The 24,193-nt window shown below is 41.2% G+C and overlaps 1 protein-coding gene and 2 long non-coding RNA genes across 4 annotated transcripts in view; 1 reads left to right on the forward strand and 2 right to left on the reverse strand.

Moving 5' to 3' along the window:
• Positions 1-15,171, reverse strand: part of LOC142831019 (uncharacterized) — a 43,036-nt gene extending 27,865 nt beyond the window's left edge. The window contains exon 1 of the long non-coding RNA XR_012906608.1: positions 14,877-15,171. This is a non-coding gene — a long non-coding RNA (uncharacterized LOC142831019). The remainder of the gene's footprint in view (positions 1-14,876) is intronic.
• LOC142831018 (uncharacterized) lies at positions 5,400-10,286 on the reverse strand. Its single transcript, XR_012906607.1, has 3 exons — positions 10,079-10,286; positions 9,701-9,762; positions 5,400-5,595 (listed from the first exon to the last, which is right to left on the reverse strand). It is a non-coding gene; the product is annotated as an uncharacterized LOC142831018 (long non-coding RNA).
• Positions 15,172-18,349: 3,178 nt separating the features above from the next.
• On the forward strand, positions 18,350-21,556 carry SELENOK (selenoprotein K). 2 transcript variants are annotated; one of them, XM_006129740.4, is made up of 4 exons: positions 18,350-18,705; positions 19,530-19,620; positions 20,587-20,667; positions 21,463-21,556. In XM_006129740.4, exons 1-4 carry the CDS (start codon positions 18,687-18,689, stop codon positions 21,554-21,556), a joined length of 285 nt encoding a protein of 94 aa, XP_006129802.2. In that variant the 5' UTR covers positions 18,350-18,686. The 2 variants fall into 2 exon arrangements, with proteins under 2 accessions (XP_006129802.2, XP_075795020.1); XM_075938905.1 differs by having other exon boundaries at positions 21,463-21,547.
• The last annotated feature ends 2,637 nt before the right edge of the window (positions 21,557-24,193 follow it).

A 24,193-nucleotide genomic window follows, 5' to 3' on the forward strand; every position in this document is an offset into this window, starting at 1 on the left:
CACAGATGGGCAAAAGCATTTGCAAATAAGAAAAATTAAGTGACTTCCCAGGGAATCATTCTTTGTATTTACTTGTTTGTGACGTGCCTATAACCTAGAAGTGGGCAAATTTCAGCTCACGGGCCAGATCGAGTCTGCAGGGCTAATCACTGGTGGGCTCTGCCTTCATGTTTACCTGAGCCTCCACTAGTATTGGATGATCGCAGCTACTGTTGGCCACAAATCACCATTTGCGGCCAATGCAAGCAGCGAGAAGTGGCATCCTGGTCAGCACCACTTCCCGCTGCTTGCATTGGCCACAACCCTCAATTTGTGGCCAATGAGAGCTGTGACTGTAATACCTGCAGAGGCACAGGTAAACAGAGTGGCGGCAACCCACCAGGGAGTAATCCTGATAGGATGCTGTTTTTTTATTGCCTAACCCTGCTATAACCGGTAGCTGCCAAGCATCTAAAACCAGATTTCCCCACACCGCAAATTGAATCCATTCATGCAGTTTCTTGTGCAAAAGTGTTAATGTACACAGCATGAACAGATATGCTTAGCTGAATCTGTAGATGACTGTATATGCATGGTTACAGCTGCACAAATTACATTTTTCCCTGCAAAGTTATGAATATAGATCATGCAAATAGCAACTGTGATTTCAAATTCTTACATAACAAATTTGATTACAATAATGATTTCTCAGTAAACTGTACCAACTAAGTCATGAGTTTTTAATAAAAACATCAGAATGCTCCAGTGGTCTCTTCACCACTTATCTCACCAAAAGTGAAATGCAATTGACCTGGTTTCATTGGATTTAACAGATATCCCGTATGCTATTTTTGAACTAGATTTCTAAGCTAGGAGTAGCTAAAGGAAATTCAGCAAAAAGAAGCTGAAGCCCAGATGTCACAGATTGTCCTAGTACTAATGGCTTCCCTCTTGTAGCCTTTGCTATGGCAGCAGGGGCTAATCCTCAAGTTTACATTAATCTTGTTATTGCTATCCTTAAATAGATGAGAAAACGCAACACTATCTATATCCCAGTCAATTACATTTTAATGAAGAAACAACTGTGTTTCAAATTAGTTATGTAGTACTGGGGACAGATTTTAAGAAGAATTTGCTACTGTTCCTTAGTGAAGTATTTGTTATACTGAAAGACTAAACTTAAATTGCACATATATATTTCTATTTGACAGCAGAATGACATCTCACCTAACCCACAGAGGCTCTATGAGGCTCCAGGGCATCACGGCTGAAAACAGTTCCACATGGGGCAGGGTGAGGCTCACAACATCTATGTTAAACCATTTATGAAAGCATACAGGACACCAATCGAACTGCAGCCTGGTTTAACAACAAAAATAAGAATAAGCTTAGCCAAAATTAGAAAGTAGAAGACATTATTCCAATTTAAAGCAACCCTTAAATGTTATTCTTCCATACATCTCTTAGATCTTGGAATGCCAGTCTGTCTCCCTAAAACCAAACCTCCTGCCCTATTATAGCCTTATATACCCATCCCAGCTAGCCCAGAAAGCATTGGGTATGCTCTAAAGCCCACTGAAATCAACAAAAGTCCTTTCACTGACTAGGTTCCGCAAGGCATTCAATGCAGGCAGCAAAACAAAGGTAAATGACAAAATGTAATGCACTGTCACAAAATCCCTACTTCCAGCTGTTCTTCTCATGCACCAGATTCAGATTTACTTGGTCATATAGACCTGTTCCCTTTAGGACTCATAGGGTATGTCTACACAGCAGTGTTATTTTGGAATAACTGATGTTATTTTGAAATAATAAAATGCCCATCTACATAGCAAGCCATTATTCTGGAATAATGTTGAGATGGAGGACTTCTTACTCCAATTCCTGTAACCCTCATTTCATGAGGAGCAAGGGAAATTGAAGGAAGAGTGTTCTTCCTTCAACTTCCTGCTGTATAGACAGCGCCAGAAGCCAAATTAAGTTATTTCAACTTCAGCAACGCAATCGACGTAGCCAATTGCATATATTAATTCTACTTTTGCCCTGCTGTGTAGACATACTCATAGAAGCTAATCTGTTCCCTCAACCAAGCATTTCTACAGTTCCTCAGTATGTGGTAGGTGGTTCCCTCCCCTCTATAAAAACAAGTAGCTTATTTTTCTAAAGAGGAAAACCTGTCGGACACAGAAACAACAAAATGTGGCTCTAATAGATAGTTGTATATCCAGTTTTCCTAATGAGGCCCATAGTGAACACATTCATTCCAAGGGGGAGAGCCTTTGCTAGTAAAAAAAAAAGGCAGATCTATTTAGATACCAATTATTATAAATGGTATTTCAACTAGTGACAGCACTTCTGTGCTTGTTTTGCCACTTACTCTCATTGGGTAAGTATGCCTTTTCACAGTCTTTAGGTACTGATATCTACTTGATTATTATTATATTTAATAGCCAGAACTTAAGCAGATGCAAATTGGACTAGACCTATAGTGGAATAATCATTAAATATGTTCCATTCACACTATCATCTGCAGCTAGTACACAGTAGTAATTTCTTGGCAGCACAACATCAACATCACATCCTTCAAATGTTCTTTCAATTCACAGTTCGTCTTGCTATTCCTTTTTAAATTACTATAAATATTGGAGTTTCTTTAAGAAATTACATAATTTTTAATATCAAATACTATAAAAACACATGAAATGCTGATGGGTACCTAGGGGCTAGCTTTAAAATTATTAGGATTTTTTAAATGCAAATAACTACACAAAAACAATAAACACAATCTTCCACCAATTTTGACATCAGTTTTACTAAAAGTAACAAAAATTATCCAAAAGTGGATTTTGAAGACAGGGAAGGAAAAAAATGTATAAATTAATTCTTCTTTAGTGCTTCCCACCCCACTTTCTTCAGGTACATGATAAATCAGGATCCCCTATTGCAGATACTCAAAGACATTGCCATCATATAAATACATATTTGTAGTTTTCAAGAATGGGTTTAAACTTCAAATCATCTACACCAGAGATGGGAAATAATTTGACGGGGGACAACTCCAAGATTTTGGAAAGTGGTCGAGGGCCATACTCTTCCATGATATTAATAGAGGAGATGCAGAGTCTGGGATGGAGGTTGGGTGCAGAGGGGAGCTTGGAGTAAGGAACTGAGGTGTAGGAGGAAGACTGGAGTCTAGGAGGGAGTTTGGGTGAAGGAGGCATTTGTGACCTAGGGCAGGGAACTGGAGTGCAGGGGTTTGGGTCGTGACCTATTGTGACGGGCCGGTGGCGGCCCGCACTAGAATGGGGCGGGCAGCGGCCCCTGCCCCAGCAGAGCGCCCGAGGGGGCCTGCCTCACCGGCGCGCCGCCAGAAGGGCCCGCCCACCGAACGCCGCCGGGAGCAGGGCTCTGCGGCTACAGGGAGCCAGGACGGGCAGCAGGTCGAGCTGGGCGTGTATGGCCCCAGCAGAGGACGTTGGGACGCAACTCCTCCCCCTGCGTCCCGACACGCAGACGTCAGTGACGCCAGGGGCAGGAGCGCCAACGTAACCTCCAGCGGGAAGTTTAAAAGGAGGCCGCCAGCCAAGGCCAGGGGAGGGACGCCCACGAGACGATCCCTCCCCACCCCCCGGTAGAACCAGACGGACGGAACTCTGGAGGGACGCAGGACCAGAGACCCCGGTACGGTGGACGAGGAGGTGAGGACCGGCGGCTCAGACACGGGGGTCGCAGACACAGGGCCGGCTAGGAAGCAGCCCAGGACAGGGCCCTTTTGGCGCCCATGGGCTGACGCGCTGTGGGTTGGAACCCCGTCAGCAGGGTGAGGGATCAGTACCCAAACCCTTAGGGTCCCAGGCTGGGACCCAATGGAGAGGGTGGGCCCAGGTTCCCCTAACCCTCCCGGCTCACGCCATATTACAACCCCAACGGGCGTGGAAGGCGCGTGAGGGAGACGGGAGACAGCCACACCCCACGGCCCGGGAGGTCGGACTGAGGTCCCTGGGAGAGGGGACCGGGGCCTACAGAGCTAAGGCTTGGGGAGTTTAAAATATTTTGCAGCCAGCCTGCCTGCCCATGTGCTTCAGTGAATAATGGCGGGGGGGTGGCATGGTTCTTCTTGGCTGCCTGTTATACAAACAAGCAGCTCCCATTAGTTGGTTTCTGGGCAGCTCCTGAAGCTTCCCCTCTCCCTTCCAGTTTTGAAACAGAAATGGAGCCTGGCAACCATGTTTCTCCATGGCATGTGGGACAAGCAGGGGGGCATGTCTGGGATTCCCTACTGCCTCCACAGGCTAGATCCAGTGGCTTAGCGGGCTGGATCCAGCCCTCAGGTTGTATTTTGCCCAGGCCTGATCTACACAATGCAAGTCGGTGTTGTCTCAAAGATTATGCACAGACCTTAGCACCAGCAGGGCCTTCATTCTAAGTTTTTGCGGTCACAATGCTGTGTGACTTTCAGGAAGTCCCTTCAGTCCAGACCCTCTAACCTATTTTGGTACCCAATTTAAGTTGTGACTGTCTATATACTGGTTGGACTTTCCCCCTCCAGTTTTTTCCTGTATTGCAGGATCACCAGCTGTACCAATGACGAAGTTAAACGACAAGTTTTTCCATACACTGGCAGATATCTCTACTTGAAGAACAGCTGGGATATCCGCAATTAAAAAATTCCAGAGTATAAAAGCTGTCAACCGAAAAGGCATTTCTAGAGCCAATAAACCTTTCCCTCCAACTAAACCCCTAGCTCATATACAAAATAAGCCAGTCATTCAACAGTTTCTTCTCCAACACACAGCAGTTACCCAGATGTATCAGTATGAGTACACTGTGGCTTACCCTGCTTCCTAATTCTATTTTTTATTTCATATTCACCATGCTTTGGGGGTTTAACATTTTTTAAATTGAACAATAAGACAAAGATAATAGGAAGTAAAAATAACAATACACTAAAGTCAAAGGATTTTCATGAACTATTAAAAAAAAAACCTACAGTTGTCCTGTGGTAGAAACTTGCAGGGTATGTAAACTGTAGCAATACTGTATTGTTTTCATACTTATGCTGCCATCTGGTGGCTGTTCAAAGTACCGTAAGTACAATTTTAAACAATCAACTGAAGCATAGACATTTCTCTATTTTCTTCAAATATTGTCTCAATAAAAGATCATGCTATTTCTAGTTCAGTTTTCTCTTTATCCAGAGAAACAGTTTAAATACAAGAAATTTTACACTGGATTTACACATAGGATTTACAAAAAATGTTTTACACTGAAATTATTTGGAAGTCATAATTTACCAGGAACTCCCCTCGCTGCCCTCCCCATGAAAGGTAGAAATCAATTATTCTTCTAAGAATACACAAGAAGCCCCCCCCTCCTCCCGCCCACATTCATTTAGGATGGAGTCACAAAGATACTGAAGTCTGGGTTGATGCATTTAAGTCCTAACTCTGGATTCCACTGTGATCCACAAAGCTCCCACCCAAGCTTGCAAGAGTCATAACTCTCTCAGAATAAAAGTTCCATAGGTAAAGTTTCTTCTCTTGGGCATACGCATTATTGCTTCACTCTAGGCATCAGGATGCTTACCGCCATCTACGTTCCACGGTGATTCACAAGCTGGAGGAAAATAGAAAAGCGGAGGCCTATCTTGAGTGCTAGCCCTGGCCTTGTAAGCAAACTCATAGGCTATCTACCAGATTGGGTCCCATCCAAAATCTGGCCAGAAGTGGTACTGCCACTTTAACTTATAACATTTAGCTTAAGAGTAGAACACTCGATCAGGAATGTGGGAGACTCAGCTTCAATTCCCCTTGTGCCTCCAAGGGAGAAAGGGTCCTGTTCAAATCCTCACTTCTCTCAATAGTGCTCTAACTATTAAGTTATGGAATATTAATGTGTGGCTCCCTCAATTTGTCCTCTTAAAGCTTTATTACTGTGAATAAACACTTGGGGCTCGTCTACATTGGCCCCTTTTCCGGAAGGGGCATGGTAATTTTTGAGATCGTAATAGGGAAATCCGCGGGGGATTTAAATATCCCCCGCGGCATTTAAATAAAAATGTCCGCCACTTTTTCCGGCTTTTAGAAAAGCCGGAAAAGAGCATCTACACTGGCCAGATCCTCCGGAAAAAAGCCCTTTTCTGGAGGATCTCTTATTCCTACTTTGAATAAGGGCTTTTTTCCGGAGGATCTGGCCAGTGTAGACGCTCTTTTCCGGCTTTTCTAAAAGCCGGAAAAAAGCGGCGGACATTTTTATTTAAATGCCGCGGGGGATATTTAAATCCCCCGCGGATTTCCCTATTACGATCTCAAAAATTACCATGCCCCTTGCGGAAAAGGGGCCAGTGTAGACGTAGCCTTAGAGTTAGTGGGCCAGGGAGAGAAACCGAATGACTGTAGCTATGATGTTTAGGCACACACCTGGGAGGTGAGAGCTCTAAGACACACTCCACCTGCTCCTATGACTAAAGACTATTTATACATAATGGAAAAGCTCCAAACAAGAGACACTGGGGAAATCCCAAATCAGAGTATCTCTTTGTGCAGGTTAAATTACTCAGACATAGTGTTCAAATCTTTTCTCTCCCTCTGGCAGAAAAGGGGATGGGAGAAATGAATCCAGATCTCCCATATAAGTGCTCCAATGAGTAAGCTAATCAGGTGGCGCTTCCTCCCCCGTCCATTTTATGTCGTGTGAGACAGAACCTTTAATTTATTCTAGAAATGCTGTAGGCACTGAAGTTGTCTGACTTCAAGAGAGGGACTCCCAGCTGTGAATCACTGTTAGAAGTCCCTACTAAGCCTGGACTTAGAGACCTATTTCCAAGAAAGGATTGGCACCTCTCATTGGCTAGGATGGTGGCTCCCCAGCTTGCATGCTGGCTTTTGGGAAGTGTAGTCTAAGGCTACGTCTAGACTACATCCCTCTTTCAAAAGAGGGATGTAAATTAGACATATCGAAATTGCAAATGAAGCCAGGATTTGAATTTCCCGTGCTTCATTTGCATAATTGCATCATGGAGTTTTTTTCAAAAAACACTATTTTGAAAGTGAAGCCGCAGTCTAGACGCAGTTTTTTCGAAAAGAAAAGCCTTTTTTGAAAGATCCTGTAAACCTCATTTTTTGAGTACAGGATCTTTCAAGAAAGGCTTTTCTTTTAGAAAGAACTGCGTCTAGACCACTAAGGCACCCTAAGGCCTTAGTGGTCTATGACAGTCTCTATTCCTATGTTCACCACTTTTAAAGACTGTATTAAATTCTGAATTAAATATAAAATATTAAGTATAATTTAAAACTCGTAATTTGCTGATTGTCCTGGTAAAATGTGTGGCAACGTTGTATTTTGAGTTATAAAATTCTACTATAAAAAGCATGTTCCAAGTCTGGGGAAACCGCTTCCAACTAGTTTCCTAGAGACAAAAGGCTAGCCAACATCTCAGCCAGGACTATCATTTGGTTAAACAGCCATTATTTGGCAGGAAGAGTGTAAGCAAGAAATTTACATCTTGGCAATGAAACAGCTTGAGATTCCTGTGTAAATAGACTTTGTCTCTTGAACCTCAGCTGGAGATGATTTTCATAGAGGAAAATAACTGTAAGAAGGACACAAATCAATCCTCCTCCCTTTCTCTTTGCCCACAACATCCACAATGCCTGCAGTACAAGGAAGGAGGATTGGACTGCAGAGGGGGGAGGAGGAGGACCTGGCTGAAAGGCATCCAACCAGTAAGATTGCAGATCATATGGCAAGAGAGAGATTTTGCTCTAAGTCAGTGTTTCTCAAAGTGGACCACAGGCCCACTCTGAGAAAGCTGCTAATGGGCCACTCCGGTCCACTTCCTGCAGCTCCCCTTGGCTGCAAATGGTGGAGCTGGTAAGTAAACAAACTGGAGCGGCCCGTTAGCAGCTTTTTCAGATAGGGCGCGCAGCCCACTTTGAGAAACACTGCTCTAAGTTCACTTAGCTTATTAGGCTAGATATTAGTTCACATTTTACCTTTTATTTCTTTATAACCAATTCTGACTTTTATGTCTTATTTCTTGTAATCGCTTAAAATCTTTCTGTAGTTAATTTTTTCTATTGTTTTACCTGATCTAGTGTATTTGGGAACTTCATTTGGGATAACAAGATTTGTGCATATTGTTTCCTATTGATAAAATAGTGGACAATGAGCTTGCCTACTCCAGGAAGGTACAAGATAGTTCAAGTCACACAGTTTTCTGTGATTGGGAATTTGCTCGTGTTGGTCTGTAATATAATCCATGGGTAGATGGGTCACTAGCTATAGTTCTCATACAGTATAGCTGGGGGTAATTTACATGGTGGCGACTGTGTGGAAGCAGACCAGGATTGGCTGCTTTCACAGTGAAGCAGTGCAAAAGGCACCCCAAATAGGAGAATTGAGGGTACGTAGCTGTTCAACAGTTCAGATTGTAACCTGAATAATGTCACAAGCACCTATCCCCCATTCAATGCTCAGGGGCCCAGCCATCGAAATCAGGCTTTGTGAATTACGGTGCTGTTTCTGTGACACTTAGAGTAGGCATTGTGATGCTCAGCATCACAACACGCAAGGTCGTTTTGAGAATCAAGCCCTTTCTTCCCAAAGTGATGCTTCATTTCATGTTAGACATTTTTTATACCATCAAACCCCACGCTCCAAGCTACTGTGTCAGTAGAGGAGCACAGTAATTAGAAATTGACTAAGACTTGTTAGCTATAGGAGTCTATCCCCTGTATGTACAAGATACAGTTCCTTTGCAGCTCCCAACTTCAGGTTATATTGAATATACATAAGAATCAGTGACACTGACACAGGACCTCTCTGCCACTCAGGAAAAAAAATAAGTAAAGTAAAGCAAAAAGCACTTTCATCCTACTTTTAGGCAATAACCAGAACCATTATAACAGAACAGGTTTTCTTTTCTTTTGGTCAAAAAAATGAAATCTTTCCCAATATCTTAGCCTATGCGATTCATATGAGAATATCCCTGTACGATTTACCAAATACCCAGAAACTGAAACTTACTTTAAAAAAAAAAGTTAATAAGCTCAGCTACCAAAAATTCTACTGCACCACCCTAAAGTCCATGGACACGTCTACGCAGCAGGGCTAAACTTGAAATAAGCAATTGCATAGCTTAAGTCAAAATAGCTTATTTCAACTTTGGGGACATCTACACAGCACTTATTTCAAAATAGAGCACTCTTCCCCCCCATCCCTCCCCAACTTTCCTTACTCCTCATACAATGAGGTTCACAGAAGTTGGAGTAAGAAACCTATTATTTCAAATGTATTTTGAAATATCAGGCTTGCTGTGTAGACACGTACTACATTATTTTGGAATAACTAACGTTATTCCAAAATAACGCTGCTGTGTAGACATGCACCAACAGAGAACTTACACTGCTAGAGTTTCCTGTTGTACAGGATAGAGTTTTACTTCCTTCGTACACAAGAGACTTTTCCAGAAGCAAACTTTTTTGTCTTTGCCAGTATAGCTAAGGTATGATTAGGGAGCAGGGAGGAGAATGAAGCTCATCTCCTTCTGAATTTTGTAACATTGATGGTTCCAGCAGCATCCAACCGCTATTGTTATTTTCACAGGGATTTACAAGGCCTTCTCCAAATGCTACATACAAATTAATATGTATATACACAAAATAAGTGTCAAAATATAGGTCTCAGCAATTTTTCCTGTGTGTTCAAGACAAAAACTGACCTTGGTATGTTGTCATTTCAGTCTATCACACCATCTCTTCTATATTGGACAAATCCACAGCTCTATGAAAAGGAGATATGTCTGATGTTTAAATAATAAGTTACAGAGGCTTTCAATTCCTCTTCAAGATGTGGCAAAGCTGCTATAATGCAGGCCACATTGCAGAAATATTTGATTGGAAAGTTGTGTAGTTTCCAATCAAATACAAATTTGTATGACATTCTACAAGCCCACCCCCATCCCCCAATAACAATGCTACGTTATCAGGTATAATTTTCTGTCCTTATTAAATCATGATACATGTAAAAATCCCAGAACTAGTTGTGCTTAGTTACTTTCAAAGAAGGTAAAGGTAGAGTAAATCAGTTCTCCACCTACACAGTCATGTACTGATGTTCAATTTATCTGTTGACAGGAAACTGAATTATACAAGCCCTTATACAGAATGAATGGCAGAGAAAGAAGGAAAAGTCTCAATAGCATCAAGTTATTTTACATAGCTATAAAAATAAAAATCACAAAACCATCAGGAAAAAGCCTCAGCCACCAGAGCCCTCTCTAGGCTACCACAGAACCAATTCAATGCCTGCACAGCAATCACTGGCATCACAGATCTCCCATTAGCCCAAAGCTAAGGTAGCCACAGCACAGCTGATGAATTTCAAAATGCCAGGTGAGCCACTTCAGGTCTTTATTACCTCCACCAAGATAGCTGCCCAGCCAAATTATTCCTCACACTCCTATTTTCAAAATAGCTTCTCACTTATCTCATGTCACTATACCAAGTGACCAACTTTGGATCTCTGCATTTTCCTCATTAAGGAAACAGACTGAAAAATCCATAGGGTTTGGATGACATGAATTACATCAGCATGGTGACAACACATACTTGGAGTGCTCTGCCAATGGCATCTCCCCAGTATCTGCTTTCCTTTGTGAGGAAGGGCGGGAGCAGCCACACAAGGCAGACACACAGATACTGGGAGAGCAGAAACAAAGAGTGCTGTAAGTACCAGAAACCATTTCCATCAGAACTTCTTATTGTCTATCCCACCAAGCTTCATCACCACTCCTCACCCAGCAGTTGACAGATTGACTACTAATTTGTTTAAAAATGTATCAAATATATATATAGTCAAAATTTGTCATTGAATATTTTTAAATGAGTTGCTTACAGTTGTGAGCGTCCTGTTTCCTCTGTTGCAATTTTTTTTTAATTCCTACTGTGGTGTTTTCTGGTTTCTTGGAAGATGATCTCACATTTACAAGAATTGTAAAATATTTCACTTTATAAATGCGTGTAAAAGCTTCTCTCATTTTTGCTCTCGGTGATTGCTAATGCTTTATTTCGTTTTGAAATGCTTTTACAATGGGCTCAAATTCATATATAAAAGTGTATGCAATGTTGTAACCATGTTAGTCCCAGGCTATGAGAGAGTTAAATCAGGTGAGGTTGTACTGACTTACGTTAGAGACAATTTTACACAGGGGTCGATTTCTCATCTGGGACAATGAAAGGTACTCAGACCATATATATTCTACAAATTTATGTTGACTCAAGATATTCAGCACATAGCCACCACTGCTAATATTCCACTTGTGAACATGCATATTTGGTTCCTTGCACAATGGGAGACCTATCCATGGTTCTCTGCATTAACAGAAGTATTACTGGTGAGTACATGCACTACTGACGCAACTCACCCTAAGCCAGTGTACTGTCTTTAAGAAAGTTTTGGCTATGCACGGTGGGGCTGAAAAGAGTTTGGCAGAGTGACTGGGAGCATGGGGATCAATTTTTCAGTTTGTAGCTGTCTCTCCATCTGACCATTTAGACCTCCCTCCTCTCCTCCCCTGCTCTCCCTCCCCCCGCTGCAAAATCCCACAAATCTGTACAACCTCCTTGCCATCCATCAATCTCTGATGGGTCTTCACTATTTTCATGAGCCTTGCAAACACAAGGGACACAGTCCTGGAGTATTTGCAGAGCTACAAGAACTACCAAATGGACAGGCAACATGATGATTGCTTGGGGATAGATTGCTGTGGGACATGACAAATTCAAGATTGTTGGTGTCATTCTCACAGCAGCTGCAGATGAAGCCTTACTTCTGGCCCTGAGAAACAGGTATTGATTGGTAGGAATCACACAGTAATGCAGCTCTGGGATTATGAAAAGTGGCTACAGAACTTTTTGATACACAAGGCCACATTTCTGGATTGTACACTGTAAACATGCCAGCCCTTCACCACAGGGATACCAAAATGAGAGCTACACTGATTGTGATAAATGTCACTTTGGAAACCTGCAAGGTCACCCTCCTACCAGTCAGTTGGGAATCAAATCAGGAGCCAGGAAATTCACCAGAAGAGTCACTGTCATGCATGTGGGTAGGCCATTAATCACTTCTTGACATAACAGTCTTTGATTTCAGGCACTTTGCAAGCCATGGTGGACAGATTTGAAGCACTGTATTATTATTTAGGTGAGATTTGTGGTGTAATGTCCTAATCATCAAAAAATGCAATTCCATAAAGTAAACCAACTGTGAACTGCCTTGATGGTTTGACTGACTAGTTTATGTAAAAGTAAATTAGTAGCATTCAGCAGTGCATGGGAAAAAGACAATTAGATGCAAAGCAACAATCTGCCCAGCCTATTATTCAACAGGCAAGGTCCTGCTGATAAGAGACTTATCGGTTTACCAGAGAACTATAAAGGAAAGCTCCAGGCCTGATCCTGACATATCAGGTCTTCTTATACTTTAACAGAGAAGGTCTAATATGTAAGACTAAGGTCTCCAGTTTTTCTCTGAATTGATTATCCTGGAATTCTAATGAAATAACTTAAACTCTGCACATGAACTGCCTATTGGACTATAATCTTTTAAGTTGATTCCAAAAAGACCTTTACAAATCAGCTCCCTCATCTATGCTATGAAACTGACCTATGGACATATATATTGATCTCTTAACCTTTTGCAATTTTTCCCTTATTACTGAAACCTTGATTTATTTTATTAAAGTCCAGGGGACTTGGGAAACTGGCTCTATGTCCTTGAGTAGCTTAGGTACAGCAGGTAGTTAAATTGGGTTTGTAGCTCCACCTGCTGTTGTGTTGGGCAATAACAGGACCTGGAGGCCAAATCAACCTTGCCCTATACTTGTAGGCCTGTCCTCAGGAAAGTGGTGTTATTATGCTAGTGTAATAGAGTGCTTACAGCAGTGGAAAAACAAATTTAAATACAGACACATGCACAGCTAAGTTGATGTAAACTTCCTTTCCTTGATCTATGCAGTGTAGACTATGCCCCAGTGTCACAACTAGATACAAGACTGAACAGATTGTTGCGCATAACAAGTATTATATTGAAAGTGATGATTCAAGGTGAACATGTTATGCTAAGCAATCTGTTCCACTAGTATATAGCTGTGGGACTGAGTACCGTTCCAGTCCAGAACAGGAGCTTTGTATAAGCTCAAAGCTGATCTTTTCCAACAACAATTGACCTAATAGAACATATTGCCTCACACATCGTCACTCTCTTTAAATTGTCATTCATACTATAGCATATATGAAGTGCATGTCATAGGCATATGTGATGTGATTAGTTATGCCCTGTATTACATACAACTTCATACCCTTCTACATGCCCATGTTTAACAAATGCTTAATCACACGCCCAAGTCTTCAACAGTGTGTAGTCCTTATGAGGTCAGTATTATGTACAGGTATGTGCTGATTTTATTCTTGTTATTTAACAGTTTTGTTAAATCAAATTTATCCAAAATGCCTTCATGCTGAAACAATACGCAAAGTATAAAAAAAAAACTTCCCAATTCTCAAGAATCTTATGTTTTATGTTTTCTTAGTACATAAGGGAGATATAAAGTGTAAATATATAATTTTAACTAATTAACATATACTTTCATTGTAATAGCTATTCATTATCCAGTTTCAAGTTATAGTATGGGTTCCTTTAAACATTACAGACTGTAATCATTAAATAGTTTATTACTATCATAATTTTTCAAGTGAAGCAGCACATGCTTAAGAGTTTGCAGTAAAAGGTAATTCATTAAAACAGGTTTGGTTTTGGTTTTTTTAAATCAAGGGAAAACAAACTTACGTGATAACTGGAAAACCAAATACATAGTGTTTGTAGTAACAAGTATGTACAGGTTATACCTCCCTTGAGCAGGACTCTCTAGTCCAGCTACTGGACCACAAATGTTCCTGGACCACAGAGCCCAGGTATAGGGAGGTTGGACCTCGGGCCAGGAGTGGCAAAGGGGGTGTGGAGACTCAACCAGGGGGCAGGACATGGAGGGATGGGCAGCACGGCAGGGAGCTCTGGCTCCTGCAGCCAAGTGGTAGCAAGGACCCAGCAGCAGCACCTGTGGAACTCTGGACCCAGCTAGGGTTGCCAGATGGTTTCTGAAAAAATACCAAAAAAAAAAAAAAAAGGACCCTGAGAGTTGTTAAACAAATAAAAAAATTAAAAAACAGCATGGCCCCTTTAAGAAACACCTTTGAGGCTTTTCAGCCCTAACAGGCTGCCGTCTGCCATCTTGCCTCCTTGTACCGGGCCAGACAGCTCCCCTGCGGAGCCCAGTAAGCACCCAGGATTTTTCCTCCTGACTAGGGAAAAAAAAATCAGAAAATACCAGACATTTTAGGTGTCCAATATTTTCTGAATATTTTTACCGGACAGAAGATGAAAATATCAGACTGTCCAGTTCAATACTGGACACCTGGCAACCCTAGCCCCAGCAGTGGAGCTTGGGGACAACAGTGGCAGCCGCGGAAGAGCTCCAGCCACTGAAGAGCTCCAGCCCCAGCCACAAAGCTCCAGTTACAGAGCTCTATCCCCGGAGGCAGCCAGGGCAGGGCAGGCAGAAGGACACCATGAGCCATGTTGGGAGGAACCTTCACTGGTCCTGAAATCCCTATTCGGGCCTGGGCAAGAGAGGTCCAACCTGTCGTAACATTTAAGATAGAAGGATTCTTTGGTAGAGGTATCACTTTTGTACAATCAACTTATAAAATAAGTTATCCAGAAAAAAAAAACCACAAGTGCCTAACTTCATACACACACATATACATAAACCAAAGTTTATCACCAGGAGAAATTTCAACTAAGATAATGTAGTTTTTGTAACCAAGTCAACTCACCACTAGGCACCCACTCATCTTCAGGCTGGCATAGCACCTCTCTCTGCTTGTGGTCGCTCTTCCACTTCCAGTGACCTTGCCCTTCAACCAAGTCACCCTCCTAAATCCACTCCTTCTGGGTTCACAGCTGTCCAGATTGAAAGTCCCCAAAAGCATATTTAAATACAAACAAAAATCCTTTGCCTCTCTCTGGAATTCCTCACCCAGTCTTCAACTCAGTCCCTATACCTCTTGTTAGGGGGCAATAACTCTTGGGGTGGGCTTGTATACTCCTCTCCTTGGCTATGTCTACACTCGCGGCTTCTTGTGCGAGAAATATGCAAATGAGGCTGAGTGGAATATTGCCGAGCCTCATTTACATTCCTAATGAGCTGCCATTTTTACAGAAGAGGCTCTTACATCAGAAGGAGCTGTCTACACTGCCCCTTCTTGTGCAAGAAAAACCCTCTTGCACAATGCCTGAAAATAATTGGCATAGCGGCATTGCGCAAGAGGGTTTTTCTTGCACAAGAAGGGGCAGTGTAGCCAGCTCCTTCTGGCGCAAGAGCCTCTTCTGCAAAAATGGCAGCTCATTGAGTATGCCAATGAGTGTTACGGTATCTCTTTGACAGAATTAGGAAGGATGTCTTAAGGACAACTTTCCCGAGAGTTATCTAATAACTCGGCTCATCCACAAGGGATGGTATATAAGGTAGTGACCCTCAAATCCGTATGTGATCACCGGGAGTGCCAATCTTAGATTTATAGGACGCGTAAATAAAAACTGGAGACGTGTATTGTAACTGACAACCACAAGACTATATTATTAAAGACGAACAATTTAACAAAACAATACCTCGAATGAACAGATGAGGGGGCAGTCCCTCCAGGCCCCTATACCTACTACAGAGTCTACGGTGACGGAGACGATTGATGGGCGCTGGTGACCTACAACCCTAGGGCTAATTGGAAGCCTTTGTGGAGGACCTGCCAGGTGTCCCTCGTCGGCTGATCCGGTGCTTGGCCACCTACAACCTTTGGGCTAATTGAAAGCCGTCAGGGAGGAACAACCAAGGTGATCCCTCAAAGTGTGAGTAGAGAGCGATGACGGTAGATTCGTCTTCCACTAAGTCTTCTGGTCCTCACGATCCCTTCTCCGCACTTCGGTGCGGCTGGATCAGGCGATGGATGCTAGACTCTATACCTTAACTATCCTAATCTTACTCTAAAAGGAAAAACCTTATCTAAACCCGATGTGCCCGACGTACAAACTCGATGACGGCTGACATGCGTTGACCAACGCGACCTGACATACAGGCTCGACGAAAACTAACCTATCTAGATATTATACTACCTAAGCTACCTAATGTAGAGGTCTGACCTTCCGTCAGCCTAACTCTAAGACTTAAATTTACTGAATTGGAGGAAGCATAACCTTTCGTCAGCTTCTCCGAAAAATAACCTTTACAGGACCTCACTCATACTAGACCTAGGACAAGAGTATCTAGAACCTTGCTCTCTCTCTCTCTCTCTCTCTCTCTTCACCTAAGACCCATCTCTAAGCCTGACGCCCCGACGCAACAGGTAACTGCTGCGTAGCAGAAGCTTTTATACTCAGGGCTCATGAATATTCATGACTGTTCTACTTTTAAAATGATTGGTCGATAGAAATGCTATCATAGCATGGTTCAAATTGATTGGTTGATGGAAGATGCTAATGAATATTCATAAGTTATTCTAATTCTGACAGGCAGGTGAGTTGCTGGTTTTAAACTCTAACTGCTACCTGTGGACATGACAGCATGCACTACTCAAATGGATGCTACCAGGAACGTTCTAAACTCAAAATGGAGTTTCAGACTCCATTTTGGGACATTGTAAAACTTTACATATTTTCAAGGTTACAAACTTTACAAATGAGTGGATTGGTCTATATATGTCTATCAATAACATCAGTTCTATACTGTACAGGGTGACACACATTGGGTTTACATCAAACATTTTGCATTTACATTTAATTATTTGCATATTACATTTCTACCTTACATGAGGCACAGCAATATTCCATGATTCATTTGCATATTTCTCGCACAAGAAGCCACGAGTGTAGACATAGCCCCTGAGTGCAGGAGAAGTTCCACCATCTAGTCTGGGTTCTAACATAGGACCCTATGCTAAACAGCTAGCTGTGTGTCTTTTACTGGGGCTACAGTTTTCCCTGACCTACTTCCCAGAGAGGCTCTTACAGAGGAAAATGTATCTCTGCTTATTCAGGGTCTCTTCCAGACTTTGCTGCTTGAACAGTTTTTTCTTAATCTCTTCCCTATTTGGGCAGGAACTTTCCCTGATTTCCCTACCTAAAGAGCTCTTCTTTACCAACTGAACTTTTTGTTCGCTTCTCTCGCTCAACATTTCTTTCCCCCAGCTGAGCTTTATCCCTAGTTAAGCCTAACTTGTATTCCCATTACTGTATCAGCTTTCTTCCCTCTGTAAACTATATGTCTGAGTCCCCTCAGGTGGAATCATTCTGTAATCAGGTTTGCTGAGCCTCAGGCTTTCCAGCCCACGGGGCAAGCCACTCTTGTTACTGTGCCTTTCATAGTGAATATTTGGGAAGTAAGGTGTCAACATAAGTGGTGATGTGAAAAAAAAAGTATTGCACTGCTGGAGGGAGAAGAAAAATAAAAGTGAATAAAAGCAGTCATCACTGTTGGAGCAATGGGAATGAAAAAGGTCATGGTAACACCCTAGGAAATTATGTAACTCAAGTCATGTGATGACAAAGAAACTTATTCCACAGAAAAAAAATATAATTTTTTAAATAAAAACTGTAAATTGCAAAATCATAAGAAGATAGAAAGTTATAAACATTTTGAGGTGTAATTGATTAGCTAACAGCAAATTCAAGACATAAATGATATAACACACTGACATCCATGTGCGCTGTTAACCAAGGTAAATAATCACATGCTAAGGACAGTAAGAGTAATAAAAATACCACTTAGGAGCAAAATTGCATGTAGTATGGAATACAAGTAATGAAGCATCATTCAACAGCAGATAAAATTAGTTTGTGAGCTGCAATGATGCTGTACACAGGCAAATGACACCAACACTTATGGACAAGGAATTCTTTACAACACCTGAAGTACAATAATTATGAAAATGTTTAAAAAGGTGCATAGGTATATTATTTCACTGAATCCCACTCAATGTTCCCCTGTGCTTGTGCCACCCAGCTGACTAGTAGAACACCCACAGCTAGATTTGTGTTTATATTAATAGTACACATTTACATATGCCTTGGCACACACAATAATTATTCTGCAGATGTATGGAAAAGATTATGGGGAACAACGATTACAGTTCCTCTGGCTGCTCAGTGCATCATTCAGGTGATGCCTTAGCTAAGTATTGGGCACCTGTTTCCGTCACAGTGGGAGGTGGGCTTAGCCACAAACACCAGACTCTGCCCCCTCCCGCTCCACTTCGCCCATCAATACAGGAATCTTTCTCTCTGGCTTCTACCCCGCCCTAACCTGGGCTTTTCTCCCTTCTCATCCTCTAGCCTTCAACGCTCCCTCCTCTGCACACAGCTTGGGGCACCCCCTACCTACGCCAGCCCGTGTGCCCTCCTCCCCCTTGAGGATCCTCCTCGTCTGCCCCGCCCCCTTTAACCGCCACCCCTGTTTGTTTTGGTCAGGGCAGTGCCTTCAGCGAGAGCGACTGCGCATGCTAGCTTCTCTGGCGCACGCGCAGTAGCCACACAGGAACAAGTTCTGCCCGGAAGTCAGGAGTTGGGACACGACAGCGGTGCGCGGAGGGACGGCGATGGTTTACATTTCGAATGGTGAGGCGGCGGCGCGGGATGGAGAGAGAGACAGAGACTCGGAGGGGAGGGTGAAGGGATGGGAAGCCGGGAGAGTCCAAGGAGTTGGGCGGGGCGGGGGGAAACTTCATCCTGTGTGCAGCGGGCTTCACCCTGGGCCAAAGCAGCGGTGATCGCTTCTAGGGGAGCGGGACCCGCCCGCAGCCCTGCCCCTTTCCGTCACGTCGAAGCATGGGGGAAGGGTCTGTACGGACCGGACTGCTGCCTGGCTAACCCTGGCTCGCACTGGAAGGGGCCAGCAAAAGGTCAATTGTCAGTGAACTAAGGGGGGGGGGAACTATAACTGGAAGCCAGAAGCAACACAAGTAACTGCAGATTTGGTGCTGTGCCCCTGGTGACTGGTTCCGAGGGGTCCAGGACCAGGGAGGTTCAACCTGTAGCATTTTAGGTAAATGTATTTTGATAGCAAATAGTGGTTTTCTAAGTCAAAGTATTTCATATATGAAACACAGAAACAAAACTGTTCTTCATTGTTAATTTACCTTGTGTGCAGTGCAGTTTTGAGGAAGGTGTTTCACCTTTGTATAAGTGAATCAGCTTTTGCTGTTTTATTTCTACAAAGGTGTAATGTGACTATAGGAAAAGAAACTTGTTAGTGGCAATATTTGTAAAATGTAGTTTCTCCCTGATATTTGCCAAGTCGCTGTTTGTGATATTTGCTGTTTCTAGTTTTAAATATTATTGGTAGCTGATACATTAATATGCCAATCAGCAATATGAATAAGTTCCATTGTATTGTATGCAAAATGGAAAAATATGTATTTACTATATCCTATATGTTATAGGACAAGTGTTGGATACCCAAAGTCGGGCTCCTTGGAGTTTGTCATTTATAACAGATTTCTTCTGGGGAATAGCAGATTTTGTGGTTTTATTGTAAGTATTCATGTAATGCTTAAATATTGTCAAGTTACCAAATGTAGCAACAATTTGTTTGCCGTGAGGAAACAAACACAAAAAGTATATATTTTACAAAGAAGTATTGTAGTGTTGCTCCTTCGTTGTTGATGTCCACGGTAGTAGCCCAGGCACATTTTAGGTCTTCTGTTCCATTTCATGCAGAAGATTGGCTGTCTTTTTAAAAAAAATCTGTCTGAATCTAAAAAGCTGGGGGAAAACTGGTTCTAAGTTGTTATAGCTGAATTTTAATATATTGTAGCACATATCAAATAAATAGTTATCATTCTAGTCATGCTTACTTCCTTCTAATTCTTAAGATAGCTAAAAAAGGGGTGACAAGTATCAGGGGGTAGCTGAGTTAGTCTGAATCTGCATAAACAACGAGAAGTCCTGTGGCACCTTATGGACTAATGGATTTATTGGAGCATGAGCTTTTGTGGGCAAAGACCCACTTCATCAGATGCACCCTAAAAAAGGGTTGTATATTTTGGTGGACTTTATTTCTAAGTACTCAGTCAAATATCCATATCAAGTAAGCCTGCGGCAGCAATGCCCCAGTCAGTAGCTTCTAGCAAGTAGTTAGAAATAGAAGAATAAGAGGAGATTGGAAATTCAGAAGTAACAAGTAACTTGAAAAATAGTATTATCCAAGTTTCAGAGGGGTGTTCATGTTAGTCTGTTTCAGCAAAAACAATGAGGAGTCCAGTGGCACCTCAAAGGCTAACAAATGTATTTGGGCACAGGCTTTCTTGGGCTGCAGCTTATACCCAAATACATGTTAGTATTATCCCAAGTATCCTTTCTGGTGCTAACTGTATAGTGCTTCCATTATTGAACAACTGTTGCTTTTGCATCCAGTGTTTTGACATATATTTCAGCATTTCTGGAAAACAGTTAATTTCTAGCATTCAACTCCTATCACTCTTGTTTCTTTTATTTTAGCTTCCAGAGCATTGTTCAGCCAAATTTGAGAAGGAGAGGCTATACATCTTCCTCAAACTCAAGATATGATGATGGCAGAGGGTATTGCTTTTCTTCAACTTCATATGTTTATATTTTTTAAATATGAGGAGAATGTTTTAGCATAAACTGATTAGAGTTGTAATGTTTTACTTTAAAAAACAAATTGAGAAGTCATACCAAGAAATTTAAGACATGTAAGTTTCTATAATACAGGACCCTCACTCTCTTAATCTGTTGCATAGCCTAAAATGAAAGAATACAAATCCTAATTCATATTTAAAAGCATTTTCCAAGTGTACGTAATGGAAGGTATACTACATTTTTCTTGATTTTATTTGGCTGAAATCTCGCTTATAATATCATGTATCAGACATTTAGCTTACACGTAGATAACCTCTCATTACCAAGTGGAATGGAGGACCTGGGTGCCCACAAATATGAAGATAGAAACCTTCCTATATATGCCATTTTTTGGAGACTATGAAGAGTCTGGATCTGTAAGCAGTCTGTGTCTTGGGATCTCTTCATGGTCCTAGCCTATTATACATCACCTGGTATCTGTTAATTTGAGGGCAACTTTACTTCTGAGGGGAAGGAGTAATTTGGAGCAGTCTTCACCAGGGCATTCTTGTAGAGCTTTTTCTTGTCAAAAATTTCCTCCTGCAGCTTTTCACATGGAAGGGGTCAATTTGGCTTTGTTTTTATCAGCCAGACATCTACAGGACAAAAAAAAGGGGCAAGCTATTATAATGGAGAGCTTAGGAACAACATATTTGAACCAGATGAAGACCATTGCCAGAGTTGCATAGTAATGGACAATATTTACTGCTGTTTTCCCCCACTCTCTCTAACTAGGCCTCCAGGAAATCCTCGCCGTAGAATGGGTCGGATAAATCACGGTGGTGGTCCCAGTCCACCACCCATGGCTGGAGGAGGATGAGGAAGGTGACTTAAAATTTGTTACATCACACTTAGAACTTACTTCAAAAGCAATGGAAGTATTTTAAGAATTAAACTTACAGGTAGAATTCATAATGATAGAAGAATAGTGGGCAATTTTACTCTGCTTTTGCAAGGATTATCAAAAATAAACGAGAGAACTTAAGGGAATCAGAAAATTACATGATAGCATGAAAAGGAGATCATGCGCATTTCATCTGTATCCATTTGGACAAGTGACTAGTTCACGTCACGACCACAACATTTACCATGGATTGCAAACTTTATAGGCTGTCTCAGCAAAGGGATAGAAGATGTAGTGATGAGAGGAGAGTTTAGTCTCTGTTGCCCAATTGAAGTTGTATGACCATATCAGGGATGAAACACATTAGTGTGGCATTTAGGGAAGTTTCCCACTCCTGCTGTCTGTACAATACCTATTCTGTCAAACCTCTGGCTTTTAGTGGTTTTAGAAAGGAGTATGTAAACTTAATTTAATTTCCAGCTAAAATGTTTTTAACAGTTTGGGTGGCCACATTGCTTAAAAGATGTTCTGGCTATGGATGTGAATGATTAGAACTGTCTGATAAGCAAATGCTTATCGGATAGTTGACACGCTAGTTTGCTAGTTGCTCCCCCCCCCTTGCTGCCTCTGTCAGAAAGCAGCAGCAAGTAGGGGAAAAGCGTAGAGGTTGCTTCAAAGCAGCCATGCCACATAGAGCCTGGGTCCAGACCCCAGGCTCCATGTGGTGCTGCTGCTTTGAAATGCCACATGCAGCCCGGGGGCAGCAGGGCTTCCCCCATCAATCCTAGGCTCCATGCAGTGCTGCCGCTTTGAAACGCTGCTGGGAGCATGGGGCCAGCAGGGGACTCACCCTGTGCTCCCCGCAGTGCTTTTGCCTTTGCCTTTGAAGTGGGCTGCTGCTACGCTTCAGAGGCAGAGGCACCCTTATCAACTAATCGAATAGTTGATGCAAACTGCATCAACTATTCAATTAGCCAAATAATTGAAATTTTACATCCCTAATTCTGACTGGGTAGTTAAAACTCTTTTCTTTAATGTGAATAAAAACCCTGCATTGTCTCTGTATCTTGTAATGTTTTTATTACAATTACATTGCCATATAAGTTTGTACAACATAGTTATAATATAGCTTAACAAAATAGTTAGAAGTAGTAATTTAAAGGCTTAATATAATTTTATTCCAAACCTGTTGTATGATCCTATAGCTAAAAATGGCACCTTTATTCAGTATGACATTTACAAACATTTGTGAATCAAATTAATCTTGCTGCTGTTTTTCAAATCTAATCCTGTATCTATACATTTATATTATGGTATTTTAAAATAATTGGACAATGAAACTTCTCCAGAATTAAAATATTACTTTTTTTTAAAGACATTTAAAAAATCATGGTAGAATTTGTAAGAGTAAAGAACTTTTAGTGCTGTTTTTATCTGAGGATTACTATATATCTGCACGTAGTAAATAGAAGACTTTCAACAGTAATCAAATTTAAAGAATGAGAATTTTCTTTTCCTTTTATCATATATAAAAATTTTGAATGGCTTTTTGCTAATTTATGTTGAATTTATGAATGACCAATTTTAAAACATGAACATCCTTTTAATTGGTTCTAAAAACAGTAAATGTTTGTCTTAAAACTGCATTTTCCTTTTTTTTTTAGACCCTTTAGTACATAGACAAAACTAAATAAACTTTTTTTCATTTCATTTTGTTACTATTTTGGGATTTCTTTCTGCTTCAACAAGAGGAGAAGTGAACAACAGTTCTTTTGTATCGCAGCATAATGAAGTATATTAAATGTATAAGATGTAGATAACTTGAATATTTTTGGCATAACTCAAAAATGGTGGCTATATTTTAAAAGGATCTATGCAACACTAATTTAGTCTGTATTTCTATGAATTGCTATTTTCTTTCTTTAAAATGGCTGTTTTATGTAGTATAAATGCAAAAACTTATTTTTATCATTTATTTGTAGGTAAATGCCTGCTTCTTATGGCAGGCAACTGGACTTACACATTTGCATGACTGAAGGGAATAAGCATTAGATGGTGGACCAAATGAGTCTGAATACTGTGAATGTGTATGTCTAATGGAAACTGCTCTGCAATTAAGCAGATAATGAAGTTGTGCTGGGAATTCCTTCTTCCAGGATCCAGTGTAACTGAAGTGCAGTGTTATTAAATGCACATGTTTTACTGTCTGTTTCAAAGCCTTTTTGTATAGCTTGTGAATATTTTATTGTAGTGACAAAGTAATAAGTAAATATATTTGGCTTTGCAAACCATTGACTCGTTTCATCTTTGGTTAATAAGAACCATTAAAACAATTCTGTTGATAATATAAGTACTTCCATGACCAAGAAAAAATCTTTTCAGACTACACTTTTTAACATTTGGTATACAAGATCACACAAGGAGCAAACTTTATGAAGGGGCATTTCTTGTCATATTTCCTATATAATATTCTATCGTAATAGAAGTTGATAGCATTTTCTTTTCAATTTCTTATGGTTCTGCAAAATTCATTATGTAATTTTAAAAATGTTACCCTTTTTTTTTTCCAACCTTTTACTGTTTTTGAGGCCTTTTATCATGCAACTTTTTATACAATTTCCT

This window comes from Pelodiscus sinensis, chromosome 11 (genome assembly GCF_049634645.1).
Source record: "Pelodiscus sinensis isolate JC-2024 chromosome 11, ASM4963464v1, whole genome shotgun sequence".
Lineage (NCBI taxonomy): Eukaryota > Metazoa > Chordata > Testudines > Trionychidae > Pelodiscus > Pelodiscus sinensis.

Coding starts and splice junctions, on each gene's coding strand:
- SELENOK (XM_075938905.1), top strand. Junction 19,621..20,586: donor GCAGATTTTGTGGTTTTATT/GTAAGTATTCAT, acceptor CTTTTATTTTAG/CTTCCAGAGCATTGTTCAGC. Junction 20,668..21,462: donor AGATATGATGATGGCAGAGG/GTATTGCTTTTC, acceptor CTCTCTAACTAG/GCCTCCAGGAAATCCTCGCC.